This window comes from Ambystoma mexicanum, chromosome 12 (assembly GCF_040938575.1).
Source record: "Ambystoma mexicanum isolate Mex_15411 chromosome 12, UKY_AmexF1_1, whole genome shotgun sequence".
Taxonomy (NCBI): Eukaryota; Metazoa; Chordata; class Amphibia; order Caudata; family Ambystomatidae; genus Ambystoma; species Ambystoma mexicanum.
This window is the reverse complement of record NC_090936.1, coordinates 34,730,248-34,746,305: the sequence shown is the minus strand read 5'-3', so window position 1 is coordinate 34,746,305 and position 16,058 is coordinate 34,730,248. Positions and strand designations below refer to the sequence as shown.

General features: G+C 44.1%; 1 protein-coding gene and 1 long non-coding RNA gene across 9 annotated transcripts in view; one reads left to right on the top strand and one right to left on the bottom strand.

The window, feature by feature from the left end:
* BEND7 (BEN domain containing 7) overlaps positions 1 to 16,058 on the top strand; it is a 133,492-nt gene that overhangs the window by 37,664 nt on the left and 79,770 nt on the right. For all 8 annotated transcript variants that reach the window (XR_011281731.1, XR_011281730.1, XR_011281729.1 and 5 more), the window contains exons 2-4: positions 8,183 to 8,260; positions 9,122 to 9,427; positions 14,557 to 14,679. Coding sequence is in view for 5 of the 8 variants with exons in the window: in XM_069627882.1 (XP_069483983.1) it covers positions 8,183 to 8,260; positions 9,122 to 9,427; positions 14,557 to 14,679 (507 nt within the window). In the remaining 3 variants the exon portion in view is untranslated. The remainder of the gene's footprint in view (positions 1 to 8,182; positions 8,261 to 9,121; positions 9,428 to 14,556; positions 14,680 to 16,058) is intronic.
* LOC138513223 (uncharacterized) overlaps positions 1 to 16,058 on the bottom strand; it is a 132,113-nt gene that overhangs the window by 43,999 nt on the left and 72,056 nt on the right. The gene's annotated exons all lie outside the window — the stretch shown is intronic.

The window sequence follows — 16,058 nt, the reverse complement described above, 5'->3', positions numbered from 1 at the left end:
GTAGAAAGGATTCAATAACACTCCTGATATTATTGGCCAATAAAGGGTACAAAGTGGACAAGGGCAAGTTACAATACTGCCTGACAGAGGTCCTATATTTGGGACAGGTAATATCAAAGGATGGCAAGCGGATCATACCAGACAGAGCACAGGCGATTAGAGCAGTTGGGGAGCCCAAAACAGTAAAAGAGATGCAGAAATTCCTGGGTATGTGCAACTACTGCCGAGCATGGATATTGGATTATGCAGCATACACAAGGCCCTTATTACAGGCACTCAAAGAAGCCCAGCAGGAAAACAAACACATAGAATGGACAGAAGAAATGAACACATCATTTAACTCACTGAAAGAGCTGATATCAAGCGCTCCAGTACTGGCAAATCCAGATTATGGGTGCGAATTCTTCCTATTTTCGCACTGCAAAGGAACACTGATGACAGCAGTGCTGACACAAAAGACATCGTTAGGGCACAAGCCACTGGCTTACTATAGTGGCACTCTAGATGCAGTAATGCAAGGTCATTTCGCGTGCGAGCAATCACTAGCTGCAGCCGCGTTCGCTATTGAAAAAAGTGCCACGATAGTAATGGGCTGTCCTGTGACACTATTTGTGGAACACTCACTCTTTGCAATATTAGAGCGATCAAAGAGCACATTGACAACACAACGCGCCACAGCATATGAAATAATATTGTCCAGTGCAAACATCCATATAGTAAGATGCAAAACAGTGAACCCAGCCACATTCATCACAGAGGCGTGCACCATAGAAGACATGCAGAACCACAACTGTGCAACATACACAGGTGACGAAGGTCAGGACCAGGTGGTTTTTGAGAATGCCCTAAACGAAGGAGAGGTGTATTTCGTGGACGGGTCAGCCTCAATAGACATGGAGACAGGAGAGAAACATGTGGGTATGGCAGTGGTACGATTAGAGGAAGGTGAATACGAAACACTAGTGCAACACCGCCTCCCATCACACTATTCAGCCCAAGCAGCCGAACTAATAGCACTAATAGAAGCATTGCATGCAGCTAAGGGATGCGCAGTGACAATATATACAGACTCAGCATACATGACAACAACAGTACACGGAGGGCTGGCACGGTGGGGGCGGAGAGGGTTTCGACGTGCAGATGGAACACCGGTTCAGCATGCAGAATTATTGAAAGAACTGATTGAGGCCCTGCAAGAACCCACGGCAGTGGCCATCGTAAAATGCCAAGCCCACACTACAAATACAGATCTTATATCTTTGGGGAAACGCGGCAGCAGACGCCGCCGCCAAAGAAGCTTCATATTTTCAGAAAGGTGAGGTAGGAGAGTACATGTTACACCACACAGCAAGCCAAGAGGTCCCCACAGGATACAACATGATGCCTACACAAGAAATAATAGAGCTGCAAGAGGGAGCAAGTGCAGAAGAGAAATTGCTGTGGAATAAGAGGGGATGCAGCAAATCGCCGACAGATTTATTGTGGCGACAAGAAAGTTCAGGAAAAGCAGTGATGCCAGTCACATTGTTAGAAATAGCATTTCAACAACTACACTTCCCCGCACATAACGCAAAACAACACATAATGGCGGAGATACAAGAAGATTGGTTTGCACCTTGCCTCCAGGAACACATCACAAGGCTGACATTGGAATGCACGACATGTCAAATTTATAACTCAGGTATGACATTGCGCACACTAAGAGGTACGATACCAAAACCAAATGGCCCATTTAGAGAGCTCCACATCGATTATGTAGACATGGGAGAAAGATGTAATGGGGCCCGCTACATGATTGTGGTTGTATGTCCATTTTCGAGGTGGGTGGAGGCAGGTCCTTGTGCACGTCCTGATGCGAAGGGCGCCGCAAAGTTCCTAGTACGGGAAGTATTCCCGCGCTGGGGAATTTGCGAAGTTATTCGCTCAGACAACGGCACACATTTTGTTAATGAACTGTTCAAAGAAGTGACTACGTTATTGGGAATAAAGCACAAATTATGCTCGATTTATCATCCTCAAAGTAATGGCGTAGTGGAAAAGATGAACGGCCTGTTAAAAAGCAGATTGTCAAAACTGTGTTTTTCCCTTAAAAAGACCTGGATGTACTGCCTACCTTTGGCCCTGTTCGAATTGCGCAATCAGCCAAGTAAAGACCACCATTTGTCCCCGCATGAGATCGTCACGGGAAGGAGAATGCACACAGCGCACTCGCCTCTCCGTGAACGTTCTGATGCACACAGAAGCGCAGCGATATTGGGAGAGGAGTTCACAGAGTACTTGAAAAAACTAACACGGGCAGCACGCATTATAGCGAAGCAACTCGCCCCCCCCTCTACAAGAGAGGAGGGGAATACAACAGAACGGGTACCACTGCCTGACAAACAATTACAGCTAATGCCAGGTGACTTTATATATGTCAGAAGTTTTGTGCGAAGGTGGAATGCGCCACGTTTCCATGGCCCTTATGAGGTAGTGTTTTGCACGCCCACAGCAGTAAAGGTGAAGGGCCTAAGATACTGGGTGCATTTGACAGACGTACGCAGAGCCTATAGCGCCGTGGAAGGTGAGGTGCAGGACGAGGCACAGGCAACAGCAGACAGTGGTGTTATGGAGAATGAGTGAAGGTGATTTTGTGTATGTGCAGCGATTGACAATGAATGCAACTGATCACATGGCATTCGTACGGAAAAAGAAAAACCTTTTTTTTCTCTTCTCTCAATTTTAATGTTTTTTTTTTGTTCTCTCATTTCTTGAAATTTTTCTTTCTTTTGAAGAAGATTTTATATATATTGTACAATGATCTAAACGTATTGATTGCAAATACCCTTGTCTGTGGAAACAAACCCTTCCCCTACCCACGTCCATGCTTTATGGAAAAAAAAAAAAAAAAAAGTTAACGTCCGGGAAATGTTTACATATCTGTACTTAATGCACTTTTGTATCTCAAACAGGAATTACCATGGCATCTAATGGGCAGCCTGCAACTAATAGATTTGTTAGGATTAGAGAAGTGTTGATAGATAGACTTACATATTCATACGAATGCGGATTGTCAATTTGTGTTATTATATTTTTCCTATCAATGTTTTGCCTGGTGACGTATTGGTTTATAGCGTTCATCTCTATCGAGATGACCGAGGGGGGAGGGGGGAGTAACATCACCCGAGCTCTGGGGAGCAATACAACTACAAGTGTAAATATAAAAGAAGGTGATTTTTTACTATGGGATGGATCACACTTTGTATGGGGTTACTACACTGAACCACCAACTGTCGCCCTGTCAAACTCAAGAGGTATACAAACAGAGATGGAAAACAACACAATGTCCACACCTGAAATGTATAGCAGCCCCACTACCCTCCCCACCCCATTAGAAGAAAGTGATTTGTTGTTTATTGAGGAAGATGGGAATGTTATAACTATGACAGAACCTAAGGAAACATATCAGAAGTTTGACAAGGGGGGTGGGGAGGAGGAAGGGGGGCCCATTTTTTCATTTACCAAAAGCAGACGTAGGAGAAGCAAGGATAGTAGGCGGAAAAGAGAGACAAGCAGGAGGGGGTATGATGAGTACTATGGGTTAGGCTTAGACAAAATGGAAGACCCCCGGCACCCCCACCAAGCAAATAAATGGTATGCTGATATGAGTGCCACAGCCAAACAAACGACAAATGAGAGCTGTTATGTCTGCTCGCTTATTCCCCATGCATCAGGCACACCTAAAGTGTTGTTGCCCAGAGAATTGCCCATTGTAGATGCCCAGTGTCTCCTTCATCTCACGCTATGCCGAATAAAAAACACCTTCCAGGCACACGACGTCACTTTCAAGATTATACAGACGGAAAAAACGTGCTATCCAAAAGCAGCTGGAGTGGTATGTCTCAAAGAACCATTTTTTGCGATACAAGGGACACTATTTTCTGAAAACAAATGGAAAGATGAAGAAGTACTGTGCAAAGCGGAAGCACTGAGAGGTGTCCAACCAGCCAGGATGCGATGGATAGAAGAAACATGCACACCAGTATGGAAGGAGCACATTTCCAAACTGACATGGGTAACAGCAATGGAGAAACCCTTCAAACTACAAAGTGAGATCAAGAACGAACTATGTTTTAAGGGAGAAGGAAAAGTGGCAATAGGGACGAATAAAAGCTGCAACAAGACTCTCACCATCCCAGACATGAGAAAAGGAACAGCCGCATTAATGGACACATACTGGGTATGTGGGAACCAGGCCTACTTGCACCTTCCCCAGGCATGGAGCGGCAGCTGCTCGATGGCCACACTGCACTCGGCCCTAATGGTGATTCCAGAAAGCCACGTTGATGAAAATAAAAGGACGCCAGGGAACATGCACCAGGGTGCGGTTCCTCCTACTGCAAAATCACACCTCTATGTCCTGTCCTCCGGAGGGAAGGGAGAAGAGCTATCACGGAACAGACGGGCATCAAATTACATATCTCAAGCTTCATCCGATTTATTGGCACAGATCCCAGACAGGTACCGACTGTTCAGCTCTGTAGAAACATTCTTTGCCTCGCTGATCTCAAGTGTCCAAGCAAGGGCAAATGCAAAATGGCTCCAGATAACACGGTGGGAACTAATTCAGTTAGCCAATGACACTGAAGAAGGGTTCAACATAATAAAAGTAGAACTGCGAGCTCTACGTCTGATGACCATGCAGAACAGGTATGTTCTGGACCTGCTGACTGCGATGGACGGAGGTGTTTGCCGAAAAATAGGAAGTGCCTGCTGCACTTTCGTACCTTCTGAAGACGCGGAGAATGGTTCCTTATCCCACGTGATCGAAGCAGTACACAATCTGGGAGAGAAGATGAAGATGGAAGGTGGAGCAGAAGCCAGCACGTGGTTCGACAATATCTTCTCCTGGGTTCCCTCTTGGCTTGGAATGACAATGAAATTTCTGGTACCAGCTGTGGTGTTTCTCCTCGTGGCGTTCTGCCTGTGCCAGGTGGGCCTCCGATGTTGTGCAAATGCGGTCCCTAACGGCGCAATGATGATGGTGACAATGGGCAACTCTGGTGGTACAATGAGGGCGACACAAGAAGTACATGTACAGACAGGAGCAGATAACACTCCCAGGTACCAGTTAGTGCCTATGTACCGTGACAAGTACATAGTAGACAAACTATGGCACACCACTATCAAAGAACCCCGAGATGTGGAACTGGAATGGTATGAGGAGGTCTGGGTAGACTTGGAAGAAAGTGGTGACTGTATATATTTAACATGTACACCAGACGAGTATGCTAGAAGAGGTGAGAGCTTGAGGGGGGTATGTAGGGCATGGATGCCTAGAAAAGGAACACCTGCATGGGATGACGCAGTGATAGAGGAACAAGAATGTAGAAGATTGGAAGAGCTAAAGAATTCGTTACTTTAGTAACGAAAGGGGGGAAATGTAGGGGAGGACTGGCCGCGAGGCCCTCCTCACCTGCAGCCTTCTCCCCAGGTGAGGACCGTGGCTCGGTGGGCGTCCCCTCATGCCACCCGGGCCCAGGTGGAGGAGGGTTCACCCGCCGACGACATTGCCCACACGTATCCGTTCCCTGCATATACAAAAATTCAGTTAGGCCTAGAAGCCATCTTGTCTAGCAAAGATGGCGTGAGTTCAGCACACTGTAGCGCGGCCCCCACCTTTGGAGGGCTTTCCAAGCATCCCTGCCGCCGCAGCACTATGGTAGATCCGCTGCGAGCGCGTTCCCATGAGAAAGCCGGGTATGAGCTAACCCGAGATGCTAACACTGTAACATTTCGTCGTTCACAATGTAATACTGCATCCCGTGTGACCTGGTCCGCGAGGCCAGGGCGACGCAGAAATGAATTCAAGTAGTGATATTAGTGAACTGCTCTTCTTAAACAGAATCTGCAAACTATGAATTAGCCATAAAAGTGAAATGTTTATATGACTTCACATTGTGACTGTACTAATGCTGCTAGATCACAGAGAGAGTGTCTTTAAGTCATATGTAGACACATGAACCCCTATATATCGTCTTAAGTCACCCATAGTGGCAACCGTCAATCTCTGTGGTCCATAACACAGTTCTACCTCATGTACCGTCGAATGTATATAAATACTTAAACACTGTAGTAGATATAATACCATGTAATGAAAAGGTACTCGGACCGAATGTATTGAAGAAATGTGTAACAAAATTGAAATATAAATGTGTGTTTGAATAAGATCAAAATAAGGCAAAACATTATAAAAGTTCTGCATTCAAAAGTCAGCAACGCACGAGGAAAAAACCTTTGTGAATATATGCAAGGCCATTCTCCCTCCCACCCTACGAAGCCTGCCAGATGAAGAAGCTAAGGCATGTGCCGCGCTCCCTCTCCTCCCCCAACCAAGCTGGAGCCGCTTCAGAGAATCAGAGGCCCCAGTACCGCACCCAAGGCCACAGCCCGCCACCTGTGTTATTTACAGCACGGTAATAAACCCACGTCTGAATCCACAGATCTACCAGCACCCTCTCGTAAATCCCACAACCCCCCTAGCCCACCCCAAGAATCATGACCCCGTGCAAAGACGACCCCCAACGCTGGGACAAGACACAGAGACTCATTTATATAATAACTTCTAACGCAGCAGACAGACATGTATCATTCGGCCCAGGCCCCAGAGCCCAGCCCCTCGACCTAAAATACCGGTCAATAGGACACAGGTAAATCTCACCCCAACCGACAACCACCAGACCTCTCACGAGGTGCATTCCTCATGTGTTGCATTTATTTTATAAGATAAACTGCTGAGCGATTTATTGGTGAACTTAAATGTCGTTTCTTGAATAACTGCAGTGTGCATGGCCTAGGGCAAACGAGTCAGGAAAGGTATTCATCTTTGTCACAGGCTGCCCCAGCGAACCAACACCGCCCGGATGACCTCAAGCCGGCCTGCCAGGCCCAACCCTACCCACGAGGCTGACCAGTGACGTCCTCCCACCCGGACCAACCGAGCTGCAGCAACACCTATAGTTAGTCGACGCCACCCAATCCCAATTAACTTGTGCCCCCTATAGTGTGTAGGTTCTGATGACGTTTTTTGTATTAGAAATACGCCTGTCTTTGCTATTGTCAGACAGAGCGCTCTCGGAGGTTGCAGAGTTCTTTGCATGCCATATTCTTTTGATAAACTCCCACTTACGCTCACCCGCACTCTGTCTTGGCCTTATTCCCATTACGGGAGTGTCCATTATTGTCTCCCATTGCGGGGAGGATCGTGCTAACTTGGGGGCGCTTCCTTTCACTACGGGTACCTGGGGAAATGGTTAGAATTTAAAATAACTGGACAATGACCGTCCAGGAACATTCTATTCCACATGATTGTAGTACACCGTTTCCCAAGACCTTCAATTTCAAATACGAGGCTTATTTAATGCTTAATGATCTAAGCAGGATCTGGTGGGTTTTTAAATTGCGCCGCTCATGTTAAGATACTAGTTCAACTATGTGAATATCTTTTGTTTAGTTCATTTGATAGAGCTCCGTGCCTTTGCAGGACCAATGCACTTGTGATATATGTGCGTTATGCACAGGGCTTGCACATTCTATAAACCCACTCACATAGGCGAGGAGTTTTTACGAAGAGGGTACCATTGCTGGCGAGTATCGGGATGTTTGAAACTTGTGTGTGTTTGCTATTTATTGCAAATGGCAAACAAAGGTTTCACTGTGCATGACTGGCCATTGGTGAAATGCACCTTTTGGCATAAAGTGCTGGTACTTTTTTTTTTTTTTTTTTTTTTTTTTTTTTTTTTTTTTTTGGTCACCCGTCACCTCTTAGGTCAAGTTTGTAAAGTAAGGAACTCGCCCTCCCAGGCTAGTAGAGTTTTGAAGAATTTGCAAGACCTAGTTTACTAGCAGAAGATTGTATTGAGAACTGTTAGCTTACACAAGTATGTTATTTGTTTTGCTTTTAGCAGTTTGTCGTCCTGTGCAGTAGACATCATGGACCATACCCATACATTCTGCAATTTGCAAAGAAAAAACTGTTATTCAAGGCAAACAATCAGTTGCGGATGTTCACAGTGGGTTCCACTGTTAGCCGAATTGTGTAAACTGTCCCTTTTGTGATACGTTATGCAATTGTACCCTATTAATTTGAATCCGTGCAGTTTTCATGCTTGAAATTACAAATGTAATATGTCTTGGGTTACAGATTACCATGACGAGGATAAGGCCGCTGGCTACAGCAGTGATGTCAACGGGGAAGCTAAACATGAAGCGCCGTTATTCGGTAGGTGTAATGCTTTCCAAACTTTACTCTGGCAGTCTACAGCTAGAATTGTAAATGTTCTAAATTGATAAAACTCCTTGCCACGCTTTGTCTTTATCGATCTACTAAGGAAACTAACTCTTCTGTAGGTTTTGTGCTGTGTAAATAAGTACCAGGCTAGGGCCAAGCGTAGCATTCTTTGTGCACTTTGAAATGTACATAGCAAGCCTGCATATTGTGTGGTGTAACAGATTTTCCGGAAATTTCTAAGCCATAATTTTTCAGCAGGATGGAGGGATCTGGCCGGATTTTAAGCAGGCACGGTTGTTTTCCCACTTGTTGGGAGGGAGAGTCAAAGTTTATTTATCAATGCCAGTGCACACCATTTAACAAAATTGGGCTTAACCTGGCAAGGCTTTCCTTAAAAGGGTAAGAAAGGTCTTGCACCCTGCATTGGAATTCTAGGTAGAGCGCGGTGCAGAGTCTGTCTCAGTGTGTTTTAGCACATTTTGATCAGGGTGCCAAACAATGCTGGCGTTCATCCAATTCTTTTAAAATGTGGCATCGTTGAAATTGATCAAGCTAAGTATGACAAGGGTGTTAAACCATTGGTGGCAAAACTACTTTCCACCAAAACTCCACGTTAAAGTTGTGGCAATGAAATACTGTTTTGGGGATTAATCGTTTGTGTTACTATTATCAAGACGGATTTCAATAGTAACTGAGTTTAGTTAAAACTGTTGGCTATTACTTTTCTGAATTGTGGGGCTTAAAATTGCAAGTTAACAGTATTATTTAGAAAAAAAATAGCTGATAAATGGGTGTTGAACAGAGTCATAATGTATGGTTTTGCATTTCTAACATTGCTTCCTTTACAATTAGGAGATGAAAGCATGGAGATCAAAAAACAGATTACAGGAATGAGGCGACTACTGAACGACAGCACTGGAAGGATCTATCAGAGAGTGGGCGAAGAGGGGGAAAATATAAAGGAAGAACCCCAAGAAGTAGACTTGGTCTGGGTAAAAAGCCTGAACCCTCCATCTGAACCACGACCGCTGCCTAGTCGTCCTCCTCCGAGCCCTGCCTGGAGTTCCCCCTCCCCGCCGATGGGTCACGTTCCTGGGAAATATGGAACACGGTCCAAAAGCAACCATAATCTAGTGCGACCTTCGGGAGGCTCTAATGGTAGGGTCTCTGTGCCATGCTGCCATTTACACTTTGAATGAGACATTTCTGACCCTGAATTATTTAGAAAATGTTTCATGCCTCGTAAAATGTTTCATGCCTTGTAAAATTAGAGAGCGTATATTATGAACTGGAAGTTTCCTGTTCTGTCTTTTGTGCTGCAGCATCAGTAATTCCAGGTTATGTGTCTTTACTATGCTGTGCAACTTGTTTAATCTCTTCATTTGGTTTATGGAACCTGTAAGAGTTCTGCAGTGCAGAGCAGATGAGCGAACCAATCTTGCAGAGCAGCATTCTTTATGACCTTTTTTAGTTTGGGCTGCAGATGGTGCTTAAGCGCCCAGCGATTGCATTGAAATACAGCTAGCTGGGAGATAACATGTGAGGAGTGATTTGCTCACCCACTGATGACCTATGTCAAGCTAATCCCTATGGCCGCTCCCACCCACTACCTGAACCAACCCCCACCCCCCCAAAAACATAGCCTCCTGGGATCTTGTACGCTAGCTCTGTTAAACGGTAGCACCAAACCTGAGCCGGCCAGTTCCTAATCTGTCTGTTGAGTTACTAGCTGAATTATACCTATAAATGCTCTACCCTGTATGGCTCAACCAGTTGTACCTTCGGCCACTGGGTATATGGGTGTATATATCTGTTCCTTGCACTGAAATCCATTCAGGGTTTGGCTTGTGTATAGATATTTGATCGGCATTTGCCAGGTACTCCTATTATATGCCCAGTTAAACACACCGTTTTGAACCGCTTGCCATTTTATGGCCGAATGCCCATCCCATGCCTTCACAAAATTCAAAACGTCTGGCTTTGCCTATGCTTGTTTAACATGCAATGCTTCCTGAACAGAAAGGAACCAAAGGGGAACGCCACATTTGTTTCCACAACTAGCCTATACCATTGTACCTGCTTTCTAATACCCCACCCCCTTATCCACTTGTATGTGCAACATTAGAACAGAATGTTTGCTTCGGATGCCTGCGCCAAGGAGCATACACACCAAGTCTCCCGAAGAGAAAACTGGTAGAAAAGCTAATAGTCTTCCCAGATACTGCTTGGCTTTCCAACTCACTGGGTGAGCAGTGGGGTAAGGAGACTCGTTCTCCCATCGTGGATGCATCCACAGTAAACATCTGGCCAGTAACATGTGGCTTGAAATACAAAACAAAGATGCTTCCTTTATGCCTCACATTTCTAAATAGGCAAGAGACTGGTGCCTCTCATACTGTCTTCTTACCAAAGATGTGTCATGCATTGAAAAATACATTGCAGTTCCGACTGGTCCAGAAACTGTTTACAGCACTGACGCCACTGCATTGGCACCAGCCAGAGTTCTTTGGACCACTGCCTGCTTGAAGTGAAACTTACGCCATATATAAGTAGAATGGACCAACCACTGGAAGAAAGTCATTTCTTCTGTGTCATCTCACCTTACCCTGGCTTCTAGCACTTTAAATTGTGTGTGATTTTGTTGCAGTGGCCACCAAATTATGGGTTTGAACCCCCAGCTGGCTTCTTCCTGAATATCCTTCCTAAGGCCTGGCTTCTGACAGTCTTCTGCCCAGGTTCCTAGAAGGCTTCGTAGATTACCTCATGCCTTTTTTAACCTGCTGTGATTTTGGGGTGTGGCTCAGTTGGCCTAGCCACCTTCAGTTTTATCTCCCTTTCTCAAAGTTGGCCATTTTGGTTTTGCCAACGCACCTTCTGACGGTTCCATGTCTTCAAATCGTGGCAAAAATGTCTGTGTATAGAAAATATTGTTGCAAAAATGCAGTGGTTTTGCCACCACAATCATGTGAAGGATGCAGGACACACCCCCGCAACCCCGGACCTATTCTACCATTTAAGGGGATGATTAAGATGATTTTATTTTACAAAGCGTTTGCAGTTAATGCGAGAGAAGTTTCACTTGTGCATGCCTGGCCTCTGAGTGGCACCATTGCACCAACTATGAAGTGTGCTTATGGTGACATGCACTATTTTACATAGAGCACTGATAAATATTTATCAACTGTCACTATGAGGTGAGTGCATTTCTCTCTGGTTGAGCATATATACTAAGGAACTTGCCCTGCCGGTCTAGTGTGATATTTTTTTTTTTTTAAGAACTTGTGATGCCTGCTTACATATGCTCACACCCCCCTCGTCCTCCTCCACCACACATGTCCCCTCTTCTGTGGCAACTGAAATATTGCAGGGTGTGACGAATCGTAGGAATTCGTCCCTTATTCCCAAATGCTAGCCCCACACCCCCTATGAGGCTAAGGAGGTGAGTCCGCTCCGTGAAAACCTCCCTAGGGGCTGAGGCAAGTGGGACTTTTCCCCAGGAGAGAATCCCCCTGTGGGGACAAGGACTCCCGTTCCTGTGAGGAACTCCCTAAAGAACATCCAAACATTCCGTCTTTGGACATATCCTGCAAAGACTTGTATGAAGAGAGAAGTATGTGTTATTGTCAGCAGGAAACTGAATAACCCTTTCAAATACAAAATCCTGTTAACTGGTATGATGAGGATGATACGAAGAGAAACCGCAGTGGACAGAGAGAGAGGGAGATCTGGCCATACGATGAGGAAGGTCCACGGCTATTTAGTACCTAAGAGAGGAGGCGACTGGGAACTCGACAAAGTCCAGAAGTTACAAAATGTCTTGTGTACTGAAACAGAAGCAGAACTAGACACGCAGTGGCAGTAACTTCAAGTGAGAAGCGAAGCTGGACGTGCTGCGTCCTGGAAATTGGCGAGTGAGAGAAGCGGAGAGTGGTGGCGTGACCAGGAAATGCTCATGGTGGACCGACGGTCCTAGAAACAGTGCCAAAGTCATTCACCAGCGGAAACTGCAGAATGTACCGGTACCTGAAACCCACTGACGGCCATCCTACAGGAAGACACAATGTAAGGGGCATTGGAGGGGCAAAGGAAGCTGGACTGGCGAAGGAGAGAACTGACCCAGAATGAATACAAAACCAAGTGACGTCCCTGAGAGTAACAGAGAAAGGGGAGACCCGGGAGGGGGACAGAGAATTGTTATGGGACTACACGTACTTGTCCCAGTGAAGATAAAGGGACTATAAATTGGAAATTCAGAGAAGTGAACGAGAATAGTTACGGGACTACTCCTACTCGTCCCAGTCAAAATAAACGGGTTCCAACTCTGAAAAGCCAGAAAAGTGAAGGGGATTCGCCAGTACCCCAGGTAACATTTTGAAGTGCGAGTATTTTACTCACTATTTTTTAAAGTTGGGAGTAAAATTATTTTTATGGTAGTACATTTAATGTATTTCTTTGCACCTAGTTATTCATACACATTAAAAGATGCATGTTTGCTTCTTCCGATCAGGCATTAATAGTAGAACTTTCTTCCTGTGGTACTACGTGCACTACTGGTCCAAACGTATCCATGGAGCTGTATGAGTGAAAGCAGGGGCAAAGGGTCCTATGTGCCTGTTTCCTATTTTTTTGTTGGGAGTATTTTTACTCCTCATATTTATTTTTTAGGAGTTTTTGCCTATTTTTAGGGAGCAAAAGTACCCGATACACCCCTCATCTGTAGGGCTGGGAATCGGTAGGGGACTTCTCATACTTGTCCCAGTCAAGATAAAGGGAGGGTAATCTCGAAACAAGAGAGGTGAATGAGAATCATTATGGGACTATCCTTATTTGTTCTAATCAAGATATAACGCTGAACGACCGAGAAGTGAGGGAGAATTATCCGACTACTCCTACTCGTCCCAGTCAAGGTGCGAAGAGTATAACGCAAAAGGGAGAGAGAGGGACAAGAATCGTTATAGGTGCACTCTTATTCGTCACAGTCAAATCAAAGAAAGTATAATCAAGGAAAAAAGTTACGATAAAAGCCTAATGAGAAGGCCCAATTGATATATCCAAAGGTAGATGTAAGCAGGAGAATAAATGTTTTGAATTACACAGAAGAGAAGAGAATCTGAATTGAGAGAATCTGAATTGAGAGTCATAAAGATTGGATGGCCTTACCCCGAGAGAACAGCAGGATCATTCTTAGTAGTATTAGTTTAAGAAGAAAGTAATAAACGGAAACCACTGATGAGAGAGAAGATTCAGTCTAAGATCAAAAGGAACATTGAGAATAACAAAAGGACAATAATGTGCGGGAACTGTATGAACTGATCAAAGACATTGCAAAAGACTAAAAGCAGCTCTTGAACATAGGTTTGCGAGAAGCAAAAGCCCAGGAGAAGGGAGTAGTTCTCCTGTCTTCAGTTCAGTTAGTGGTAGGGTCAGTTAGGATTGGTTTAGACAGTGGACTGATCCTTTTTAAGACATTCACTGACAAGCACGTTAGCTAGTTTTGTTGTTTAGTGATGCCTCATAGCAAAGGGAGAGATTGGCATTATCCTCTTCTTTAATAAACGCGCACGTGAAATGTCTCTTCAGAGTCTGCGCCTTCCTTCTGACCCGCCACAAGGGCGATCCCTTGAATGCCCCATATCAGGCAAGGAGAACCTTTCCTGTCAGAGAAAATAAAAACCACTAGCAGATATGGAAATATTTGATTAAATGAAGTCTTCATTAACGGGCAATTTGCAATTTGCTGCCTTTTTCTACGGAAACCTTGAAAACTGTGAAACCTTTTGTTTCAGACTTTATTACAGTGAATGTACTTAAATTCCTTACTTAATTTTGTAGGAGTTGCCAATTCTGTTAAATTGGCAAAATTTCATGCACAATTGTATGAAACTGGCAAAGCTGAAATTTCGTACATCCCTACTACAACCCTTATTGAGGCCTTTTCCGTCCTGTTGCAACTAAAATAGTGTGAACATATTTTCTATAGTGTCTGAACGAGATGGGATAGTTTAATTGCTAGTTTCAGTGACTTGGTTTAGAAAAAAATGCTTTCATAGTCTCTCACCAGACACTTTATTTTTTGTTGCCGTATGTACCTTGAAGAATGATGACTACTTTGTTAATCAACTTATTCTTATAAGGAAGCTACGTTATTATTTTCTGGATGTTTCAAGTAAGTGGCTCAACGTTGAACTGTCATGAATCAGTATTATTGCTCCAGGTTACTCTTGTGATGAGTTGCTGATTCCCTGTATGCCAGAGGTTTGATTGTCTGTGTTTTTCTTTTTGGGCAGGAGAAACCCCCACGGTGAATTCATTAGCTGGATCAAATTGCTGCACATGTAACTGCCAGCCAATCCTGATCGCCATTCTCCAAGAACTGAAGGCAATGAGACAGTTTGTGCAGCTTCAAGCAGGTACACTGATATGCCAGAAATATTGTTGCCCATTCCTAACCTCATTCTTATCATGTCTGAAAAGAAGTACCTCTTTAATTCTACTTCTTACCTGCCCCCATCTAGGGTACTTCTTACCTGCAACCATCAAGAGTACCTGCACCCATCAAGGGTACATCTCTACACATTCCAAGGGTACATCTTACTTGCAGTAAAGCTCCCTTGCGTTTCCCCTCTTTCGCACTAGCCTAACCAACCCACCCAATCTCTTTCAGATCCACACTAGTACATAACATTTCACAAACCTAGTTTTTTTTCATCAATCTTTTTATTGCATTAACTAGCGCATACAACTCTCGGAAAACACTTTGTTGTGCTAAACTCCCCATAGGAATAATAGGACCTGTGTTGCAGTTAAATCTTGCCATAAGATCAATTCTTCTATTCGCCCATCCCCCTCCCTTCAATTCTCCAAACGTAGTGCTAATTTGTAAGTGTACAAGAAATATCATGGTTTACTCACAAATGTAGTTTTAAGTAATACATTTTCAACCTGGTTTGTAGTGGGTTCTTCCAACTTCAGGGGTCACGCTTGCTGTTTCCAGCCAAGGCTTATTTTGTCGTACTGCTTGGTCTTGTATGAATCGACATTCATATGTATTTATTGTTCTGAGCAATATATGTTGATATATGTCTCTTTTAAGAGGAACTATGCTTAAAAAGGTTAATTGCTTTTTTAATGGACTTTCGTAGCCCCTTCTGTTATGTAAAGCAGTATCTGAGATGATCATGAAACATGTTTGGTCAATGGCCCCTTCCATGAGGCTAGTCCATAAAAAAAAAAAAAAAAAAAAGTGGGTGAAGACTAGGTTGTTTCATAAAGCCACAAACCAGTGAGTTCATTTGCAAATGTAATTTTTCATATGATGGGGTAATAAATATAACATTCTTTATAATGTATAGTGACCCTCAGCTGGTCTTCTACCAGTACGTACTGCCATGTACTGGTAACAAATCACCCCGGTGCAGTGGAATCCATACCATCGAAAGTAAACTCACCCATTTGCAGCCTATAATTAAGCTTTAAGCAGTTTATTGTAAGTCGCTTTAACAGCCAGCTTTCCTGTTATAGCATTGAAGGTATCTCGGTATTAAAATAGTTCTGTGAATTTACATAATAAAATTAATAGCAGGTTTTCATACCCACTTCCTCGGACATCTAAGCACTGTAATACTATCTATTACCCCTTTTAATCAATTATGGACCTCTGAATGATGATGGCTGAGTTAGCCCTGTCAGTATTATCTTCGCCGTGCTACATTGAAGGTGTTCTAGGAAAACCTGTTCACAGGAAAGAAATGTAAAGGGGAGTTTGAGTAATTGGCAGGTGAATGCTCAA